Source organism: Opisthocomus hoazin, chromosome 13, assembly GCF_030867145.1.
Source record: "Opisthocomus hoazin isolate bOpiHoa1 chromosome 13, bOpiHoa1.hap1, whole genome shotgun sequence".
Classification (NCBI taxonomy): domain Eukaryota; kingdom Metazoa; phylum Chordata; class Aves; order Opisthocomiformes; family Opisthocomidae; genus Opisthocomus; species Opisthocomus hoazin.
Window position 1 is genome coordinate 18,844,277 of NC_134426.1, and position 21,700 is coordinate 18,865,976.

General features: G+C 58.3%; 1 protein-coding gene and 1 pseudogene across 1 annotated transcript; both read left to right on the forward strand.

Moving 5' to 3' along the window:
• Nucleotides 1-345: 345 nt before the first annotated feature.
• Nucleotides 346-2,525, forward strand: LOC142362975 (immunoglobulin lambda-1 light chain-like; annotated as a pseudogene).
• Nucleotides 2,526-4,099: 1,574 nt separating this feature from the next.
• Nucleotides 4,100-12,552, forward strand: LOC142362976 (uncharacterized). The gene is made up of 8 exons (XM_075434442.1): nt 4,100-4,167; nt 4,302-4,598; nt 7,295-7,327; nt 8,221-8,530; nt 9,301-9,605; nt 9,741-10,104; nt 10,218-10,471; nt 12,083-12,552. The coding sequence occupies exons 1-8, from the start codon at nt 4,122-4,124 to the stop codon at nt 12,403-12,405; spliced, it is 1,932 nt and encodes a 643-aa protein (XP_075290557.1). The 5' UTR covers nt 4,100-4,121; the 3' UTR covers nt 12,406-12,552.
• The last annotated feature ends 9,148 nt before the right edge of the window (nt 12,553-21,700 follow it).

The window sequence follows — 21,700 nt, forward strand, 5'->3', positions numbered from 1 at the left end:
GACAGAGCCTGAAGGCGTGGTGCTGGGCACTGGGTGCTCTGCTCACCCAAGGCCAAGACCAGGCAGGAGAAGGGCCAGGCAGGGGGCAAGGCTGCAGCAGGACCCGAGGGAAGGAGGGGGGGAATGGGAGGATCAGTCTTGACGTCTGACGCTGGGGAGCAGAAAGGCATTGGTGCTGCCCCGGCCTCTCTGTGCTCTAGGCGGTCCAGGCAGGATGCGGCCCTGAGCGTGGAGTCAGATTTGCATGGAGGGGCCGTGCCCTGGACAGGCAGGGGCTTAAAAGGGAGTCAGGGTCCGCAAAACATCTCCATCGGCGTGGGGACGCAGAGCTGGTGGGATCGCGCCATGGCCTGAGCCCCTCTCCTCCTCACGATGCTCGCCCACAGCTCAGGTGCCCTTGCCAGACTCGCTGCGCCCGGCCACGGCCCTTGGGCTCAGGGGCTCCGTCCCGCTGCCCAAGGAAGGTGGTGCCTGTGGGGCACTGGTTAACCTCCATCTTCTCCCCTCTCTGCTCTCCTCTCCCTATCCAGGCTCTCTGGTCCACGCAGCAGCAACTCAGCCACCCTCGGTGACAGCAAATGTGGGGGAAACCATTGAGATCACCTGCCGCTGTGGCGGCAGCTACTATGGCTGGTACCAGCAGAAGACACCTGGCAGTGCCCCTGTCACTGTCATCTACGATAACAGCAACAGACCCTCAGGCATCCCTTCGCGCTTCTCTGGATTCCAGTCAGGTGCCACGGGCACGTTAACCATCAGTGGGGTCCAAGCTGAGGATGAGGCTGTCTATTACTGTGGTTGCTACGACGGCAGCATTTATGTCCCCACGGTGAAAGGGAGCAATGGGGAAGTGATACAAGAACCTCCTGCCAACGCAGGGCCTGGTAGGAGTGTCTGTTGTCCCTATTTGATGATGGGTGACGTACCCGCCATGGCCCTGCCCTCACTGCCCTGTGCTGCAGGCGGCTGTGCCTGGTGTCCCAGCTTGGCCGTTCCTTAGAGCGTCAGGTCTGTGCCCATCCCCTGTCATTTGTGGAGGAGAGCAGATAGAGTTGAACAGAATAGAATAGAATAGAATAGAATAGAATAAGTACAATACAATAGAATTTAAGCTGGAAGAGACCTCCGACGATCATCTCATCCAAGTGCCTGACCACTTCAAGGCTGACCAAACCTGAAAGCCTGTTATTAAGGGCATTGTCCAAATATCCTCTAGAACTCCGCCAGGCTTGGGATATCGACCACCTCTCCAGGAAGCCTGTCCAGTGTTTGACCACCGTGTCTGTAAAGCAATGCAGGGATGAGCCCAGCAGCCCTATCCAACCCCTCTCTGCAGGGCAGAGGTCCCCTGCGCTCCCCAGCTGGCCCCCAGGGCCCTGCCGGGTGCCTCCCTGCCCTCCCCCCAGCCCGGCTGCGCCAGGAGCCCCCCGGGGCATCACCCGAGGGGGGTTCAGCCCTGCTGAAAGTGCTGCCCCATCACCAAGAGGTGGGGACGTGCCATGGGCGGGGGAGCTGGGCCAAAGCACTGCCTGCAAGCCCTGGGAAGGGAAGTTTCCCCTGGGCACAGCAGCTCAGGGCCGTGCACGAGGCTGTCGGGGCAGAGCAGGGCTGGCCAGGAGCTGCTCTGTTGTGCTGCAAGAGCAGCCCACGGGCTCCTCCAGCGTTGGCTGTGTCTGCGCAGTGCCAGCCCACGGGGCTCATGCTCAGCCTGTGCCCGAGCCTCCCAGCACATCTGCCTTCTTGGGAAGCCCCTGACCCTGGCTGATTTCCCCCCATGGCCCCACAACAGCAGGGTCTGCCCAGCACCCGGACCCCATCCCTGTGCTCTGTTGGGACCTGGTACGTGCATGGCCTTGTCCCTCTCCTCCTTGCAGTGCTCACCAGGAGCTGACGGGCCTGTGCAGGGGTCTGATCCCCCATAACGCGCCCACAGTGTGATGGGTCCCTTCTCCAACTCGGGCCCTGCCTGTCGCTGCTTCTGCCAGCTATCCTCCCAAGGGCCGTGGGAGTCTGGCCTTGGGCTCAGTGTGTGTTGTTCAGTATCCCTGTGTGGCGTCAGGACCTTCTGGAACAGGGTGTCCTGTCCCCATCCCACTGACTGAGGAGGTCTGTGCCCCTGGGGCACTGGTGAAAACTCATCTTCTGCCCTATCTCCCTCTGCAGGTTCCCTGGTCCAGGCAGCACTGACTCAGCCACCCTCAGTGTCAGTGAACCTGGGAGAAACCGCCCAGATCACCTGCTCCGGGCTATACAGCAGCAGCTATGCTTATGCTGGCTGGTACCAGCAGAAGGTCCCTGGCAGTGCCCCTGTCACTGTGATCTACAATGACGACCAGAGACCCTCAGACAGCTCCTCACGATTCTCCGGATCCAAGTCTGGCACCACGGGCACGTTAACCATCACTGGGGTCCAAGCCGAGGACGAGGCTGTCTATTACTGTGGTGGTGATGACAGCAGCTATCTTGGTGACCTGGAGCAATGGGGCAGTGACACACAGACCTCCCGCCATCGCAGGGCCTGGTAGGAGTCTCTGCTGTCCCCATTTGATGATGGGTCACGTACCCGCCATGGCCCTGCCCTCGCTGCCCTGTGCTGCAGGCGGCTATGCCTGGTGTCCCAGGTGGGCCGTTTCTTAGAGCCCAAGGTCTGTGCCCATACCCTGTCCTTGGGGAGGGGATATGCACTCTTGGGAACGTGATGTTCTCCACGGCCACGTTACCCATCCTGGGGTTCAAGGCAAGACGAGGAGGCTGTCTCTCACTGTGCCAGCTGGGACACCAGTGCTGAGGAGAGTCGCTGCATCTCCCAGCACAGGGGCAGTGAGACACAAACCCGCTGTTGCCCCACAGCCCCTCAGGTGCCGCCTGCTGCTGTTGCGGGGGAAATCCCAGAATCGCTGGGGCTGGAGGTGCCTCTGGAGACTACCCCTGTCCCACCTCCTGCTCGAAGCTGGGTCGGCTACTGCCGGTTGCCCACAGCCTGTCCCAGGGGGGTTTTGAATATGTCCAAGGATGGCAACTTCATGGCTCTCTGGGCAACCCGTTCCAGTGTCTGAGCATCCCTGCAGCAGAAAAAAGGGTTTGCTATGTCTGGGCAGATTTTCCTGTGTCCCACACTGTGCGCATTGCCTCTCGTGCCGTCACAGGACACCTCTGAGAGGAGCCCAGCTCCATCTTCTCTCCTGCCCCAGGAGACATAATGTTCATAGGATGCCCCTGAGGCTTCCCCCTTCGGGCTCAGCCACCCCGGCTCTTTCCGCCTCTCTCCGTACAAGAGGTGCTCTGAGCCCTTCATCATCCTCAGGGCCCTTGGCCGGCCTCGCTCACACCTGTTGCCGTCGCTGGCTGGGGAGCCTAGAGCTGACGCAGCACTGGGCTGTGCCTGAGGGTGCTGAGCTGAGGGAAGGATCCTCTCCCCAGCTGCTGGCGAGGCTCCTGCGAACGCAGCCCACGGGCGCTTTGCTGGCTCGTGTGCAACTTGGTGTCCTCCCAGCCCCCTCGGGGCCTTGTCTGCCCCAGGGCTGCCAGCCGCTCGGCCCCAGCGTGCCCGGGCAGGGGTTGCGCGCCCAGGGGCAGGGCGCTGCATGGCTGTTGCAAGGGAAGGGGCAGGGGCAGCGCTGCGGGGCTGCAGGTGCGTCAGGAAAGGGCAGGAAGGGCTGAGCCCTGTGTGGGGTCTGGGACACCCGCAGGAGGGGCAGATGCCGAAAGTGGGGACGGGGGGTGCTGGGGGTTGGCGTCGTCCCAGCCCTGCCACTGGGAGCTGTGGGCGCTGCCTGCCCCCCTGCACCCTGCCCCAGCGCCCGACTCCCCGCACCCGTTGGCCCTACAGCCCTCGTCCACAGCTGGGCACGGGGATCCGTGCTGGCGGGTTTCGGATTCTGAGCTGGGACGTGTCTCCGTGCTGTGCCTGGGGACAAGCTCCACTGCATCTGGGGTGGTGGGGCTGGGCGGGAGTGGGGAGGGAGGGAGTTGGGGAGAGGCGTGGGGAGGATGCGGCCCTGAGCGTGGAGTCAGATTTGCATGGAGGGGCCGTGCCCTGGACAGGCGGGGGGTTAAAAGGGAGTCGGGGTCCGCAAAACATCTCCATCGGCGTGGGGACGCAGAGCTGGTGGGATCGCGCCATGGCCTGGGCCCCTCTCCTCCTCGCGGTGCTCACCCACAGCTCAGGTGCCCTGGCCAGACTCGCTGCGCCTGCCCGTGACCCTTGAGCACAGGGGCTCTGTCCCGCTGCCCGGGCACGGCTGTGCCTGCGGAACACTGACTGACCTCCATCTTCTGCCCTCTCTCCTCTCCCTCTGCAGGTTCCCTGGTCCAGGCAGCCCTGACTCAGCCACCCTCGGTGTCAGTGAACCTGGGAGAAACCGCCCAGATCACCTGCTCCGGGTTTAGCAGCGGCAGCTATGCTGGCTGGTACCAGCAGAAGGTCCCTGGCAGTGCCCCTGTCACTGTGATCTACAATGACAACCAGAGACCCTCAGGCATCCCCTCACGATTCTCTGGATCCAAGTCTGGCACCACGGGCACGTTAACCATCACTGGGGTCCAAGCCGAGGACGAGGCTGTCTATTACTGTGGTGGCTACGACGGCAGCACTTTTGTCTCCACGGTGACACAGAGCAATAGGGAAGTGATACAAGAACCTCCCACCATCGCAGGTGGCTGGTTAGGAGTCTCTGCTGTCCCCATTTGATGGTGGGTCACGTACCCGCCATGGCCCTGCCCTCGCTGCCCTGTGCTACAGGTGGCTGTGCCTGGTGTCCCAACTCAGACATTCCTTGCAGCCCTGGGCCTGTGTGCCCCACGCCGTGTCATTTGGGGAGGGGATGACCGCCAGAAGCCCTGTCCCTGCCCCACGCCGTGGGGCCGATGTCCCATGCACCCCCCGGCTGGCACCCAGGGCCCTGCTGGGTGCCTCCCTGCCCTCCTCCCAGCCCAGCTGCGCCAGGAACCCCCAGGCACTGGGCACCTGCTCCCCGCAGCCAGTGCTGATTTTTCGTCCATGAAGGAAGCGTTTTCCTGGGATCGGTGCTTGTACAAGCCATGCCAGGGACATTTCAGGACATTTTATACTGCAAGGCTTCTCGGCATGTCCCAACCTTTCCCTTCGTTTCCACCATTGCGTGATTGGGCAAGCCACATGGCAGCAGCAGAAAGTTCCTAGCATGGCCTCCGCTGCTCAGCCCCAGCAGCTGGGACACAGCAGTTGCACGCAGCGTCCCAAGTGCCCGGCAGGGACCAGCACCCCTTCACCTGCCCCTGCTCCCGCTGAGGCCACGTGTCAGGGAAGTGCTGAGGGACCAACACCCCTGGTACGTCCAGCACAGCATCAGTCCTCCTCCACACCTCCCTCCAAGGAGAGCAGCTGGACAGTCGAGCTGCATCTCGTTCCCCTTTCTTGTCCTCCCCTAAAATGGAACCAAAACGCCATAGAAATCTGAGAAATTGTCAGAAATCAGTCGTCCCCAATAGATGGCATCAGCTTCAGGTAAATGCTTTGCATAGGAAAATTTCAGGGATTTTTTTGGCTGGTTTCAGCCTTTGTGTCAATGAAGAAGGCAAACCTTACCCTGAGACAAACCAAACCTCTGGAACACAAAAAGTGTCTCGAACCACAAAATCTTCGCAGCATCACTTATTTTCGAGTGATTCAGGACGTCCTGTGACTCTGCCTCTTTCTATAACCACTTGCACAAACCACAGCATTTGAATAATTTTGACTTCAGTTTAAGTTGGTGCTATTGAAATTCAGCTCTCCAGGAGCTTGTTTGCTCCCAGCCAAGCACCATGTGCCCTGTGAGATTGACACCATGCTGGGAAAGCACTTTACAAGGCAGCATCCAAGCCTTCCCTGGGGAATTTGAAGTTCATCAGTCTTTGCTGAAAGCCATCCTGGCTCAGCCCTGCCTTGGCTATTGCAACTGTATGTAGGCATCCGCATCTCTTGCGTGCTTTTCTCTGCTAGTCCCAGCTCTTCCTCTTTACAAACAGCCTCTGATGCCTCCTCTCCAACCCCTTTTCTGTGCCCTGGCCCTTGTCAGATGCTGCCGGGACCCTCACCCAAGGGCTGCTGCTCCAAGGGGTTGTGAAGGCAGGGCCCTGCCAGGAGCAGCAGCATGGGAAATGCAGAATGGACCGGGGGCGGCTCTGTGGGAAGCTGAGTTCCTGGGTGGGCAGGGGATACTGCTGGCAGGGTGCTTGGAGCAAGCCTGCAGGTCTCTGCGGTCTGTGTGTCTCCTGTGCGAGGAAAACATGCCTGCCATGCCTTTCTGTGCATGCTGCTCCTCCCTGCTGCTCCGGAGCTGGCTTGGCTGGTGGAGCAGCACCATCCTCCGCCCCCAGTGCCTTGGGAAGCAGTCGCCACCTCGACAGAACCTGGTGAGATGGGTAGAAGTGCTCCTCTTGGCGTTGAAGGCTGCTGCAGCACCGTCCAGCTCGTCTCCTGAAGGCAGGAGGATGCCCAGGGCAGGACCAGCAGCGCACGGGCTGCTTGCCCTCCGCCTGTGCTCACCCTGGCAGTAACACGTGTCTCCCCTCGACACACACCTGCACTGGGACCTGCTGCCCTCACTCGCCCTTTACTCTGTGCTCCGCGCACCCCCCAGCCTTTGGCTTGCCCATAGCCTGGACCCTGCCCCCAGCTCGGGGCTGCCCGTGCTCGATGCATCTCTGGGGTCTCCGCACAGCCCGGCCCAGGGAGGAGTGCTGCCGAGGAGTGCTAGAGTGCTCAAATAGGGCAAAGCTGGACCTGCCAAGCTGATACCCCCTCCCCAGGGACAGGGTTGGACTCATCTTAAGGCCACCAAAGGCAGACTGGCCGAAACATGGTGGCACCTTCACTAAACCTTGCAATCTAGCAAGCATTTTCTGTGTAGGGTGTTTGGAGGGGTATTGACATGTGATTTCAGCCAAGACAGTGGCACAGCTGCTGGATATCCCTTGGGAGAGACGGGTCGGAGAAGGATGTTCAAATACCATCCCTACTCCGAAGAGTCAGAGGAGGATGCACAAATACCATCCCTACTCCAAAGAGTCAGAGGAGGATGCACAAATACCATCCCTACTCCAAAGAGTCAGAGGAGGATGCACAAATACCATCCCTACTCCGAATGGTCCGGGAGGATGCACAAATACCATCCCTACTCTGTCAAACTCAGCAAGCAGCACCGCACAAGCTGCGCCTGTGGCTGGGGTGCTGGCTGCCTCCCTGCCATGCTCACGGGGCGCCGGGGCCTCTGGCTGGGCATAAGCGGCTGCTTGGGCTCCTTCTGCGCAGCAATGTGTCTCTGCATTTATTTCTTTGGCAGTGGGACCCAGCTGACCATCCTCAGTAAGTCGCTTTGATGCTCACTCAGGGTCTTCCCCATGCCAGGGGCTATACAGGCTTTTCCTGGGCTGGGTTTTTTTTTTCTTTGTTCAACTTCTCCATTTGGTTATAGTAGCATATCCTCCATCTGTCTAACCACAGTGAAACATATTCGTGTGCCTTTCCTTGACAGGAGGAAACAAGGTTTTATGGGCTAATTGGGCTTTACTGCTTGCAACTCATTTTCGGTCCTTTCAAATCTGTAGACCCTCTACTGATGCTCTGGGTCTCGTTCTACTTGTCCGAGTGCAGGAGTTACAGGATCAAAGTATACCTAGATATTTGCCAGACAGCCAGCCTATACTGAGTTTATGAAATAGAAATATCTTAACATTTCTTTCTCCAAAGCAGAAGCTCTCAGGTATGCTTTAAGGTACGATGAGGAAATAATACAGAAGGTGGAAGTGGAAGGCTTCAAGTCTGAGCAGATGGGCTGGGCTTGCTGGCTGAGGACAAGGTTGCCTTTTCCTGTCTCAGTGGCACTCGGCAGGATGGCTGCCTCTTCAGCCTCCAAAAAGCCGCGTAGCTGAGGCTTGGCTACACCTGCACACACGCATGGCCCAGGGCCGAGGCGTGGGATGCTGGGGACAGGGAATCCTGCAGACACGTGTGCTGGGTGTCCTCCGGACAGCTGGGGCCTCGTACCTCCAGAGCAGTGTTTTCAGATTGCTAGGCTGAACATTAAAAAATAAGCTGACTGCGGAGAGCTTGAGCTGTTAGCTCCTTTGGTGGTGGTCGGAGCTGCGCTGAAAGCCTCCAGCCAGGACCAAAACCTCGCAGGTACAGCCTTGTCCACACTTTAAAGACCTTCCTCCTTCCACATCCACCTCCCTGTGCCACTCTCTCTCCCCTCGCAGGCCAGCCCAAGGCCTCTCCCACCGTCCACCTCTATCCGCCGTCCGACGAGATCTCCACGCAGAGCAAAGCCACTCTGATGTGTCTGCTGGAAGACTGCTACCCCGGCACCGTGCAGGTGACCTGGACAGCTGATGGCCAGACGCTCACCAGCAGCAGCGAGATCAGCCAGCCCCAGTGGCAGAGCAACAGCGAGTACATGGCCAGCAGCTACCTGACACTGAGTGCCGCCGACTGGAAGAGCCACGAGACCTGCGGCTGCAAGGTCACGCATGAGGCCGGCAACATGGAGAAGAGCCTGAAGAGATCCGAGTGCTCCTAACCCCCAAGGGGAAGGGACAGCACTGGCTTTGGAACATCACACCCCCTGACACAGTGCTTCACCGTCTGCCCCATCCCTGTTCCCTGCTTCTGTGCAAGTCTCTGCCATCTCTGTGGGCCCTTCCTTATCCCTGTGCCCGAATCCCTCCCATCTGCCCTGCCTTGTCCCCTCATTCTGGGCATCATCGAAATAAACCCTGAGCTAGCGCTGTCCCTGCTTCCACGTCTCCCAGTCCTTCCTCCTTGATCATACAGGATCATGATGCTGCAACAAAACGTGGTCCCAATCAGCAAGAGGTCAACTGCTCGCTCCCGTGTCCTGAGCTCGCTGTGTTGCTGCATTTTCAGCTGCAATGGTCTGTGCCTGGTCCTCAGGTGTCCCCTGCTCCTGCCCCAAGTTCTGTTGCACCTGGGGAGCAGGGCAGGAGCCATCTCAGGTGCTGGGGCTGCACCAGCCCTGAGTTTGGTCCGTGGGCACTGGCTTGACCGCCCGCAGCAAAGGCAGGAGCTAAATTAATTTGGAGAAAGCAGCCGGGCAGGGCTTCTCTGCTACAGTGTCCAGTGCTGGCCAATGGCCCTAGCCCTCCCCTCTGCCTGCGGACCAGGCCTCCCAACCCAGGCAGGGCATTAAGCGCTGAAACCTGTGCTGAGCTCTGTTAGGGCAGAACTAAAACCCCTGTGAATTCAGCCTTCGGTCACCACCCACTGATGCAGCGACAGGGGCCTTCAGCAAGGGTGTGACCCTCCGTCATGGCTGGCAGGCTTCGTTGGCTCAGGGGGGCTCTGAACTTCCCCACACCAGAGGCAACCCTGCACCAGTGCCTTTGCCGGCGCCAGGGTGCCAGGTGTGATGAAGGGAAGTGCTTATCTAGCCGCGGTGGGATGGCCCAGTGCCCCGTGCCCAGCCCCGAGTGCAGGGCTGAGCTCTGGCACAGCGGCAGGCGCAGTGCGACAGCAGCTGGGGCTGCACCGCTCCCCTGCCGCCGGCTGCCCCTGCACAGGGCACCCCGACACCGCTGCTGCAAGGAGGCTCGCTCGCCCGCCAGGCACCAAAAGTCCTGCCCAGGTAAGGCCGTGGGCTGTGCCAGGGTCTGCTTTTGCCCTGGAGAGCAGAGCCAGGCAGCAGCGTGGCACGGGTGCCAGGCGGTGGGATCCCCTATGAAACCGCAGCGCCTATGTCAGCTCCGGTGTTCCTGGGCAGTGGGAGGACAGATGGATGGTTTCTTCATGAAGTTTACCCGCACACACACTGTCCGATGGCAGGTGGTCCCTGCTGGCCCCAGCCACAGCCACGGTGTGGCCCAAGGAGTGGCAGGTCACAGCCCCAGGGCAGCCACAGCCACCCGCGTGGCAGCAGCACAGGTCAAGCAAGGCGCTGCCTGTCGCTCCTTAGGAGCACCCAAAGCTTCCACCAGCCCTTCCTCACCTGGGACTAAGCCATGGGCAGGGACATGGGCTTGTAACACGCACAAGGCTTGTGGTGCTGGGCAGCAGTGTGTCCCTGGAGCAGCTGACAACACGGCCGCAGCTCTGGAGAGCCCAGCCAATATGGTCCATGTGGGATGGTGGGGCCAAAGCCATCCCATTTTCCCGTGGCCCCTCCAGCAAGGACATGCAGCTGTCCTCATATGTCTGTCCTGCTGCTCCTGCCCTGACACATCCACTGGGACACGTCCAGCACCATGCATGCAGCCCACTGTGTCCATCGGGGCACCTCCATCTCATCACCTTCCTCCTGCTGGGGTCCATCGGGGCATCTCCATCTCATCACCTTCCTCCTGCTGGGATCTTCTTGGCACCTCCACCCCATCGCCATCCTCCTGCCACATCCATGGGCCCCAGGACTGTTCCTGCCATGGGGCAGGAAGTTTTTGCATGGCCCTGTATCACTGTGTGGTATATTCGGGTCCGGGACTATAGTGACTGTCGCAGGTGAGTCGCTGACTTCTTCTCGGTCTTTCCTTCCCCACTGCGAAATTGTGACATTTTGTCAAATTTTGGTGATTTGGGTTTTTTTTCTCGGACTTGGCTGTGGGCTGGGGTCTGCTGCCGGTTTGGGGACAGGCACTAAGTGCAGCACTGCGGGGTGTGTCTTGTCCCTGCGGACTCGGAGGGCTCTGGTGCACACCACAGAGGATTGGGGTGTATTGTCTCAACTGAAAGATCTTAAAATTTGGCCAGGAAATGTGTTTGAGCTCTCAGGGAGCCTATTTCAGAAACTCAGGTTTCGGTCTCGAAGAAAGTCAATTTTTGTCTTTGTTAAAGAAATTAGCCTTTAGTCTAAGGTCTAAGTCCTCAACTCTTAGTCCTAAGTCCACTGCCCTCAGTGAGGAGCAGGGGCTTCTCTGCAAGGTCCCGCAGCTGAGGATGCGGGCGCTGCGAAAAGGCAGCCTGTCTTTGGCTGCCAGCTGGCTGAAGTCACATCCAACTTGGTCTTAAAATGGCATTTCCCGGGGATCTTAACCAAAAGTGTTTAGGGGGATCTTAAAGAGCACATTGTCCAGGAAAGCCATGTCCAAAATGGAGATGATTGTTTTCAAAATGCTACCGGGAACATGGTTTGTGTGTCGTTGTCTGTAATTTTCATAAGAGTTTGACCAAAAATCTCAATCTGAACCAAATTACTAGGGGTGTAAGATCAAGAAAATGCCAATATCTTCAGCAGAAAGTTTTTAATGGTGAAATCCTTGTGGTTTTCACATAGAGATAGACACTGAGACATAGATAGAGACAGAGACCGATATAGAGACATTGTACATTTGAAGAGGCAGCAGAACGGCCTCGGAAAGACTGAACACCTTTTCTTCATCTTCCTTTGGGTGATTCATGGTTGTAGTTTTTTGAGACAAGTCTGAAAGTGTCTGAAAGCAGAACTGGGCAGAAAACAGGACGGTTTGCTTTTGAAATTTTGATATTTAAAAAATTGCGTTGCAAAAGGAAAGAAATGAGTTTATGGCAACCAACCAGAGATTTTGTTTTATATTATATAAAATATATAAATAATATAATATAAACAATAATAATATAATATATATAAAACATATATTATATGAAAAGAGATATAAATACACAAACATGTATATTATGTAAGTGGTATATAATTATACACATATTTGTATAACAATACATACTACATATATATGTATTATATTGTATACTTTTATATGTAATATAAAATATAAATATATGATGTATATGAGCTGTTTATAGAGCAATCTATGATACATAATGTGTATAGACACATATATACACATATAGCATAAATATAACTTATGTACAATATAGACGGTATGTACACATATGTGTGTGTATTACAAACACACACACACACACTTTTTTAATATACATATATATATATTAAAAATATGAAAATGTGTACCAAATCTAAATGCATTAGAGTTATAAATTTTAAACTTTTCGCTGTGGAGGAAGTGAGGAGTTTGTGGCAGTGACAGCAGGGGCAGGCAGGGCAGGCAGGGAGGGGGGTATGGTGGGGCACAGGGTATCCCTGACCCCATGTCACTCTCTCTTCCCCCCTCACAGGCCGGCCCCAGTCCCCCCCTGAACTCCTCCTCTTCCCGCCGGCCACCGAGGAGATCTCCACGCAGAGCAAAGCCACGCTGGTGTGTCTGCTGGAAGACTTCTACCCCGGCACCGTGCAGGTGACCTGGACGGCTGATGGCCAGACGCTCACCAGTGGCATCCAGACCAGCAATGCCCAGCAGCAGAGCAACAGCAAGTACATGGCCAGCAGCTACCTGACACTGAGTGCCGCCGACTGGAATAGCCATGAGTCCTACACCTGCAAGGTCACGCACGAGGCTGGCAACGTGGAGAAGAGCCTGAAGAGATCCGAGTGCTCCTAACCTTGCCGAGAGCCCCCGCCCGCCATACCCAGTGGCCCCTTGCCAGCCCCATTCCTCTTCCCCCACACAGATGTCCCTCCCTGCTGTCCCCTGCTCTTGTCCCCCCCTGCCCTGAGTGTCACTCAAATAAACACCGACACTGAACTAGCGCTGGCTCAGCATCCCTGTCTCTGTGTCCTTCCAACGTGCCCGGCATCGCCCCAGTGGCTCCAGCATGGAGGAGGGTGGGCTGGGAACACACAGGCATGTGTACACACCTGTGTTGCTGGGGGTGCCCAGGGCTCCTGAGCTCTTGCTTGCCCCTGAGGACCCTGCTGAACACCCCTGACATGCCAGGTCCAGGGGATGAGCAGCCTGGGGCATCAGCCTGGTCTAAGCTCCCACGCCAGCAGCAAGCACATGGCCCTGGCTGTGCCAGTCTTGTCCCTCACTCGCTGGCCTCTGGGCACCAGGTCATGCAGGGACACATGGCTTGTGGTGGGACCACGGCCAGCCATGTCTGCTGGCCAGCCCTGCCTCTGTCCCCATTTCCCTGGTCACCCCTCTGTCTCCCAGGATGGGGGTGCTGGTATAGCCACCGGGACATGCACATGCACCAGCCTGTCCCTTCCACCCTGTGCCATGTCAGCCTAGTCCCCTACGTGCCACATGCCCTGTCCCTGGCACAGCCCCAGGAAATCTTCCCTGAGGCCCTGCACATAAAGCAACTCACAGCCACAGCTGTGCCGAGAGCGCTAGTGCTCAGCTGTAGGCACCCCGTCAGAGCTGCCAGGAGCCACCCCCAGACAGGGGATGGGGCACCCAGCCACGCTGTGTGAGGTTCTGGGGGAGCTGTCCCCTCCCCAGCCTCTTGGTAAAGGGGGGGACAGCCACAACACAGCCCCCTCCCCAGGCTGTGTCAGCGCCAGCGGGGTGCCCACCCCAGCCAGGATTTCGGTTGCCACATGTCCCTGCAGATGCCTCCTGGGGACACAGAATCACAGAAACGCGGAATGGTTTGGGTTGGAAGGGACCTTTAAAGGTCGTCTACTCCAAGCCTCGTCCCCCTGCAGCGAGCAGGGACATCAACTAGATCAGGCTGCTCAGAGCCCCGTCCAACCCGGCCTTGAATGTTTCCAGGGATGGGGCATCTACCACCTCTCTGGACAACCTGTGCCAGTGTTTCACCACCCTCATCATAAAAAATTTCTTCCTTATATCCAGTCTAAATCTACCCTCCTTCAGTTTAAAACCGTTACCGCTTGTCATATCACAACAGGTGCTGCTAAAAAGTTTGTCCCCATCTTTCTTGTAAGCCCCCTTTAAGTAGCAAAAGGTGACAATAAGGTCTGCCCAGAGCCTGCTCTTCTCCGGGCTGAACAGCCCCAACTCTCTCAGCCTGTCCTCACAGCAGAGGTCTCTCATCCCTCTGATTGTTTTCGTGGCCTCCTCTGGACCCGCTCCAACAGCTCCAGGTCTGTTGTGTGCTGAGGGCTCCAGGGCTGGATGCAGGACTCCAGGTGGGGTCTCACCAGAGCAGAGCAGAGGGGCAGAATCACCTCCCTCACCTGCTGCCCACGCTGCTCCTGGTGCAGCCCAGGGTAGGGTTGGCCTGCTGGACTGCGAGCACACATTGGTGGCTCATGTCCAGCTTCTCATCCACCAATATCCCCAAGCCCTTCTCTGCAGGGCTGCTCTCAATCCCTGCATCCCCCAGCCTGTGTTGATACCGGGGCACAGGAGGGATGACCGAACCCCAGGAGCCCGGGCATGGGGAGTGCCCCACAGAGAGGCACAGAGGTCAGCCCCGCTCAGGGCAACCCCTGTGCCCATCCCAGGGACCTGGGCCCCCACCACCACCGTGGGTCCTCCCTGCCTCCTACTGTCAGCTGCCTCGAGAAGGCCGGGGGCCAGCCAACACCTTCACTGTGGGATGGGCACTCCCCACGTTGGCCTTGCTTGGGGCAAACCTCCCGGCAGCTTGCAAGGAGAAAGCAGCACTGCTCTGTGCAGTGCTGCTGACCATGTGTCTGTGCTGCATCCATCTGTCCTGTCTACCCCAGTGCCTCTGTCCTCTCCACCTCAATGCCCCCATCCACCCTGCGCACCCCAATGCCCCAATCCATGCTGGAGAGCTCTGGTGGAGCTGCCCACCCCGGATCTTTAATGTTCTTTTTTACCCAGCTGTTCAGTAACCACGTAAGGATTTCTCAGGAAATGAAGCCAAAATGAAACCAAAAATCTTCTGCCAAACTCAAATTCTATGAGAAAAGATCCGAGGGGACAGTTTCTGCTGTCTGCATTGTGCCTTGTCTGGCAAAACGTCTAAGGGAGTGGAGCCTCCTAGGGAACAAGCACTGCAGCAGCAACCACTAACTTACCTGTGGAGCAAATACCAAAGAGAAACTTTGAGTGGAATTCAGTTTCTTTCATCCGTCTCTTGCTTACATGGACATGCCGGAGTGGGCAGTGGTGGCCTGGTCCTGCTGCTGGTGAAAGGAGCACCGTGTCCCTCCGCAACTCTGGCAACACAGTGTTTTAGCATTTCAGAAGACTTTATTCTGATGGGAAGATGCTGCTCACTACTCAGATAAGGCGCTTTTCCAAGTGTGCATTTCTGCAGGGTGTGCAGCTGTCAAGCCAGCTCCGGGTCCATGGTCACATCTGCAGCACCAGCCCGATGCTCCTGGCTGGAGCAGCATCCCTGTCGCTGTCCCCATCCCTCCCCAGTGCTGCTGGAGACAGCAGATCCCCACTCCATGCTGTCCCCACATCTCCATGCCCAAACCATTCCCACCCTCCCACCCCGCCCCGCCTATGTGCCCTGCACGCAGGGGTCACCCAAACAAACACGGCCACCAAGCTTGCGCTGGCTCTGCATGGATGGCCACATCTCCTGCATCCCCCACCCGATTCACATGCTGGTGTTGTCTCCACGTGCACTAAGATCAGCTTTTGCGAAGTAGCAGGGCTGTTTACAGCTGCCATTTCTCTCTCACTGCCCAGTGACCCTGCAGTCCCTGGGGATGAAGGAGCACTGGGAGATGCACTGAGTGCCCCAGGCCTCTGCCAGCCTGCCTCCCTGCCCATGCACCGCTGAAGGGGGTCATCCTGGCTGGCACAGGCAGGGGCTCAGTCCCCGCAGCACAGCCCTGCTCTGACCACCAGCAAACCCTCACCCCTCACTGTGCCTGAGGCCACCCCAGGATGCTCCTCTCCAGAGCTGCTGGGGTTTCTCCAGCTGCACCAGCCATTTTGTCCTCACCAGAGTACAGCCCGAGCCTTCCCCAGGCACCCCAAGCAGCTCCAGGGATGCATGCCAGCCCTGCAGGGATGTGTGCCAGCCCTGTGGAGGCCGTGGGCACTGTGCAGTCCTGGCAGGGCACAGACAGGAGGGGACACAAACTCTGGTCTGCCCTGGCACTCCTTCCCTCTTGCTTTTCAGCAGGGAGCTGGCAGCGGGGCCTGGACCCCACCATAGGTGCCAAGAGGCACCTTGTTCTCCAGAAAATTTATTGGCTTTATTCTGGCTTTATCCTGCTCCCCAGCTGGGCAAGGGAAACCCTGCCATGGCACAGCCCCATGTGTGGGGCAAACCCTCTTCCCATTGCCCTGCATGGAGGCAGTCCCACAGTGTCACTGCCCATGAGTGGGGTGACAGGCTCAGGGTTTTGCCAGAAAACCCCATGCCCACCGAGTAAACCCATCCCCAGGCCAGATCACAGCCCTCTGGGCTGCGGCTGGATCCAGGGAAGAAACCAACAGCAGGATGGATGCTCAGCCTGCGTCACAGCAGGGGAAGGAAGGGCGGGCAGTGGAGGCATCTGTCCTGCTGTGCTTCAGGATGAGCTCCTTTAAGACAGAGTTTCCCAGGCAGAGAGAGCCCACAGCAGCAGAGAGCCAGCAGAGTTAGTCCTGGGGGGCTGCCGGGATGCGGTGCCTGTGGTGAGGGTCCAGGATGCGAGTGTCCCCGCAGTGTGGCCACACACACTCATCCTGGCTCGCTGCTGGGGGTCACGGACTCAGAGACGGCACCAGCTCTTTCGCCCCGACGTTTCCATGCTCAAGTAAGATTAATCCTCGGCAAACCCCTGCCTGCAGCATCCTCTTCCCCAGCCTTGTGATGCTGCCAGGGCTTTCAGCAGGGAGAGCTGCTGCCGGGGTTTCTGCCAGCCAAAAATGCCCCAAGGACCGAGACCTGCTGCCAGGAAGGAAGCTCGCTTCTTTTTTCCTCTGAGAAAGCTGAAGCCTCAGTAATCATTGATCCCAGTAGTTGGCAAATCACACCTTTAAGCAGCAGCTGAGGCCGGAGTGAACGATCGGGTAACACAGGAGCCTCCGTCCCAGCCCTGCATGTGCCACACTTTGGGGGGGTGGCTGGTGGGGAGGGGGGCAGCAGGGCAGTGCTTTCCATGGGGCCTGAAACCCATCTCAATGTCCCACAGGTAAAGCCTGTCCCTTGGTTACAGGACACCAAACCAAGCTTTTCACAGGCTCAGTTTGGGGCAGGTCCTGCTGGGCCACAAGCCGGGGTCTCGCTTCGGCTCGGGTCTGGGTGAGCAGAGCACAGGCACATCTCCAGCTCCGAGTGCAGGAAACCTTATTAGTTATTGATTAGAAGATTTTGCTAAATCCTCTCTGTAAGCAACAAGTGGCAAGGAAATATCTGCTGAATTACTGATCAGTGGCCCTGGCCGCCCCAGGGCCCACATACTCCCCCACCACCCACAGCACAGCGAATTTCCAGCCGGTGATGAGCACGTCAGCGGGGCTGGAGAGCTGCTGCTGGGAATCACACTGGAGTGCAGGGCCTGATCCAGCCCGTGGAGGGGAGGGGAGCCGTGCCTGGGAAGAAAAGGCCCATTCTGCTCTCGCAGCCGCCCTCAGTGGGATTTTCTGTTGAGCAACTGTGCTGAGCGAAACCGAAACCTGCGCCTCTCCCAGCTGCAGCTCTCGCTCTGCTGTCTCCGGTGCCATTTTAAACAGTCATTCATTTTTTTGTTTTCCCGGATTGCCATTAATTTTAAATTGAGAGAGAAATACTTTAGTAAATGAGATGCTTCAGGAAGGCTTTAATTAGCTGCAGAGAGAGGTGGCAGGTCCCACGACGGGGTCGGGGCTTGACGAGAGCTGCTCTCTGAGGCTGAGGCTCGCAGGCGAAGGCTTAGCGAGGCGTTTGGGGGCTTTAATAAACCCTCGTGGTTTAGATGTTTTGGGCTTGGAGGGGCCCCATGGCCAAGACCAGAGGGAGGGACGTGGGGATGGAGGCAGAGGGGTGTGGGCCCACGGGAGCGCTTGCAACCCTTTCCCCAAAACAGCACCCGGCCCCGGAGGCCAAAGCTCTGCTTTGGTCCTCTAACCCTGCCCTGGGGCCAGCGCAGCTCCTGCACCCACGGCCTTGCACTTGGGGGTGGCCATGCTGGAGCCCCTCCGCAGGGACCATGCCCAGCCAGGTTTGCCCCCTCTAAACCAGACCAGGCTTGCTTGTTTTCATTGCACATCACTCTGATTTCCCCAGGCCATGGCAAGCCCCAGCATCTTGTGCGGGGAGAATTTGAGGGCTCCCTGTGTGGGGACGTGGCAGGAGCGGAGTGAGTGCACCTGGGGCTGATGAAACACCTCGTCTGGAGAGACATGAGTGACGTGGCACCACCGCAGGGGCCGGGGGGGTCCTGCCTGCCCTCCCCGCGGCAGCTCCAGCTGCCCAAGCAGCCCCCATTCCTGGAGACAGCAGGGCTGGAACTCGAAAGCGAGAGCTGGGGACAAGAATAGCCCCAGCCCAGGCTGGGGAGAGTGGGGCAGGGCCAGACCCTGCCGGGGCTGCCATGGGACAGCAGCAGGAGTGCCCTCGCTTTGGCTCTGTGGCTGTGCCAAGCTTGGGTGATACCTGATGGCCCCTGCCCTGCCTGAGCCGAGGGGCTGCCACCCCTGAGCACCCGGAGGGGCAGCTGGTGGCTCCTGCACCCTATCCCGACCCCACCCCACTCACGTAGCTTCTCTGAAGGGTCTGGGGGAAGGCTGTGCAGAGCCCAGGCTGTGCCACGCCAGCCCTGGCCCCCCCCCCGGCTCCCCAACTGGCACTGCCGCGCAGCTGTGCAGCCACGGGGCATCCCCCGGCTAAATTTACTCCTCGCCTACCACAATCTCCAATCAGAAACTCGAAAGGGGGGCCTGAAAAAAGGAAGCGAAACCATCTCCAGTGGGTGCTGACATGTGAAGGTGAGCGGGTGCCACGCAGACGAGCCCCGAGTCAGCTCAGCCCTGAGATGGCCACCAGCTCTTCACTGCGGTGGGCTTTGCCTCTGCCTTGCCAGGCTGTCACCTCACCAGGCTGTCACCCAGTGCAGCGGGGGGACAGGTTTTGGGGCAGCCTGAAGCTGCCCAAAACTGGCAGTGTGGATGGTGGTGGGGGACGAGGGACCCGCCTGGGGGCTGGTGCCGAGGCTGGTGGGGCTGCATGTTCGTGCCAGGGAGCACGTCCCCAGCCCAGGGTGACACCTCCTGTCTCCTGGAGGGTCCCTGGTAGGGCTCTCCCCAGCGGCATCTCACTCGGCAGAGTGGTCCCTGCCCAATGTGGGGTGTCCCAGCTGCTGCATGGGCACACACTTGCAAGCATGGGCACACACACAGTTGCACAAACACACACATGCACGCACACTTCCCCCCCGCAGTGATCCCCAGTGCATCCAGGCCCCTAGGCTGGGCAGTGCTGACCCCTCAAAAAGGGTTCGGGGCCAGGGCTCACCCTGGTACTGCTCAAGCTCATGGCCTTGTCCCTCTGTGCCACTGCCACAGGAGGACCAGTCCTGGCCTCCTGCTGCCACCCCACTGCCAGGTCACCCCAAATCCTCTCTCATTAACTGAGTTAAAATAATCAGCCTCTGCCTCCTGCCAGGCAGCCCTTTAGCTGGGCTTGTCCAGCAGTCCAACCTGCCACGGCACGCACAGGGCCGCCTCCAGACTCCCACAACACAGAGCAAACTTCCCCCATTTAGGGAAATAAAATACAGGTTATGATTTAATAAAATGTGGGATATAAATTATACACTATAGGTTATGAATTATTAAATACTATGAAACACCCCACAGGCAGCCCTGGGTCAAAGCCCCAGATGGGGACAGCCACAGTGCCCAAGGCCAAGGTTTCTCGCCCTCCAATTGAAAGAGAATTAAATGAAATAAATAAATGTTTGAGGTTGGCGTGGTCGAAAACACAACCTGAGCAATCAAGCGCACTTGCGAAGACAAGAGCATTTGCATAACTCTGTCAAAACAGCAAACCGCCACGGCACGCAGCTGGCAGGAAGGCACTGGGAGGGATGGCTGGACCCCTCAACGGGGGTTTATTTAGGTGTGCATCAAACTCTAGCCACTGCCTGGGGAGAGGTAAACAGCCCCAAAGATAAATGCCCGGGTTTGTAAACAGGTTGTAAACAAGCTGAACAAGCTCAAAAATAAACACCTTTCAGCTGCTTCAAAAAATTTGTCATCTCAAGCTTAGCATGACAATAAAATAAAGTTCCCAGTAGAGCTTCAGCCCTGGTCTGGGGACAAAGCAAACCCTTGTTTTCTGCTCATATTTGGTGTAAACAGCCTTGTCTCCCCAGGCAGGTGTGCTGATGGAGAGGTTTTATCACAGGGTTGGTACTGCTCATCTGGAGAAATACGGTCATTAAGTTTCAGCCCTTGTGAGGATTCCCAAGATGTGGAGCTTTTAACTTAATTTTATGAAATTTCTAGGTAGGGAACATTGGTGGCAGGGTGATGGCAAGGTGGTGGCAGTGGTGGCTGATGGATGTGATGCAGGCAGCCGCCACGGTCCTCACCGGGCCCTCAGGAGGAAACAGAAGTGTTTGACAACCAGCTGGGGAGGACTTTAAGCCATGTTTGGGTTCCTCCCCTTCCACAGCCTGCCGGGGTGAGCAGTGCCAATGCCACGGCTTTTGCAGCCAGCGCGGGGGGGACTGGACGGGAAGGCATGGTGCACCCCAGGCTGGATCCTGCACCCCAGCCAGCGCCACCCTCACCAGCAGCCTCCCCACCCTGAGCAAATGCCACCCGCCCCGGCCGCAGCGGGCCCCCAGCCCTTTCCCCTTCCTCTGAGCCACACTGGGGGAAGAACACTGGGTTTAAGCATTTCTGCCATGTTTTGGGCGCTTTTGCCCAGCACCTCGGGCTGGCCGTGGGCAGGGGGTGCTGATGCACATCACTGTCCCCCCAGCTGAGCCAGCGCTCTCCCCGGGCAGCTGTGCCGACCGCAGCCCCGCTGCTCAGGAACAGCCTTCGCTAAAATTACAACCTGGCTGAAAACAAGAGCCCGCTTCAGCCAAACACCAGCTGGGAGCCAGGAATAGCCCCGGCCTCAGCACGCGCCGCTTCCTCGGCAGAAACTTTCCAGCACGTGGCACCCAGAGCATTGCTGCCCAGCCGTGCCGTGGGCAGGGTGGGAGGCAGAGAAAGCCATTTTTTGGCGCCATTTTAGCAATGGGTCTTGGCGAGGGGGGGAGGGTTGTCAAGGTCCTTTTCCAGGCAACCAGGGCAGTCCAGTGCTCCTGGAGCGAAGCACCACATCTCCCCAGGTTTGGGGTCCCAGCGGGCTGTGCAGCGTGCACTGAGCCCGCAGGGTGGTTTTGCTGTCCAACCGCACCAGAGGCTTCAGTTGCCAGAACCTGCCCAGTGCCGTCACATGCCTCTGCCAGCAGCACCACGTCTGGCAGGGACAGGACCCCCTGGGGACGGGGACCCTGAGCGCAGGGGTGTCTGCTCCTGGGGCTCCTGCCAGCCAGCGCCTGGGGCTGTTCCAGTCCCACTGTCCTTGGAGCGCTGCAGCCCGAAGACCCCAGGGTCCAGCCCAGCTGCCCAGACACCTCTTGTGCAGCCATGGGGCAGCCACCCCACAGCCTGCGGGTGTGAGGGGCTGGGCTGCACAGCGGGACATGGGGGAACACAGGCAGAGGGGGCATGGTGGGACACAGGGGAACAGAGAGCATGGAGGACACAGGGGGACAAGGGACATGGGGGGCACAGTGGGACACAGGAACACATGATGGGACACGGGAGGAAACGGCACAGTGGAGAGGATGTAGAGTGGGGGCACAGGGAGCATGAGGACATGGGGGACAGGGGCACAAGGACTCAGGGGATGGGGACACAAGGGGACAAGGGACGGGCCATGAAGACACAGGTGACAGTGGCACAAGGACTTGGGGAACAGGGGCACAAGGGGACAGGGGCACGGGGACACAGGTGACAGTGCCATGAGGACACAGGGGAGATGGGTGTGGGGGACACACGGGGACAGTGGCACGAGCACGTG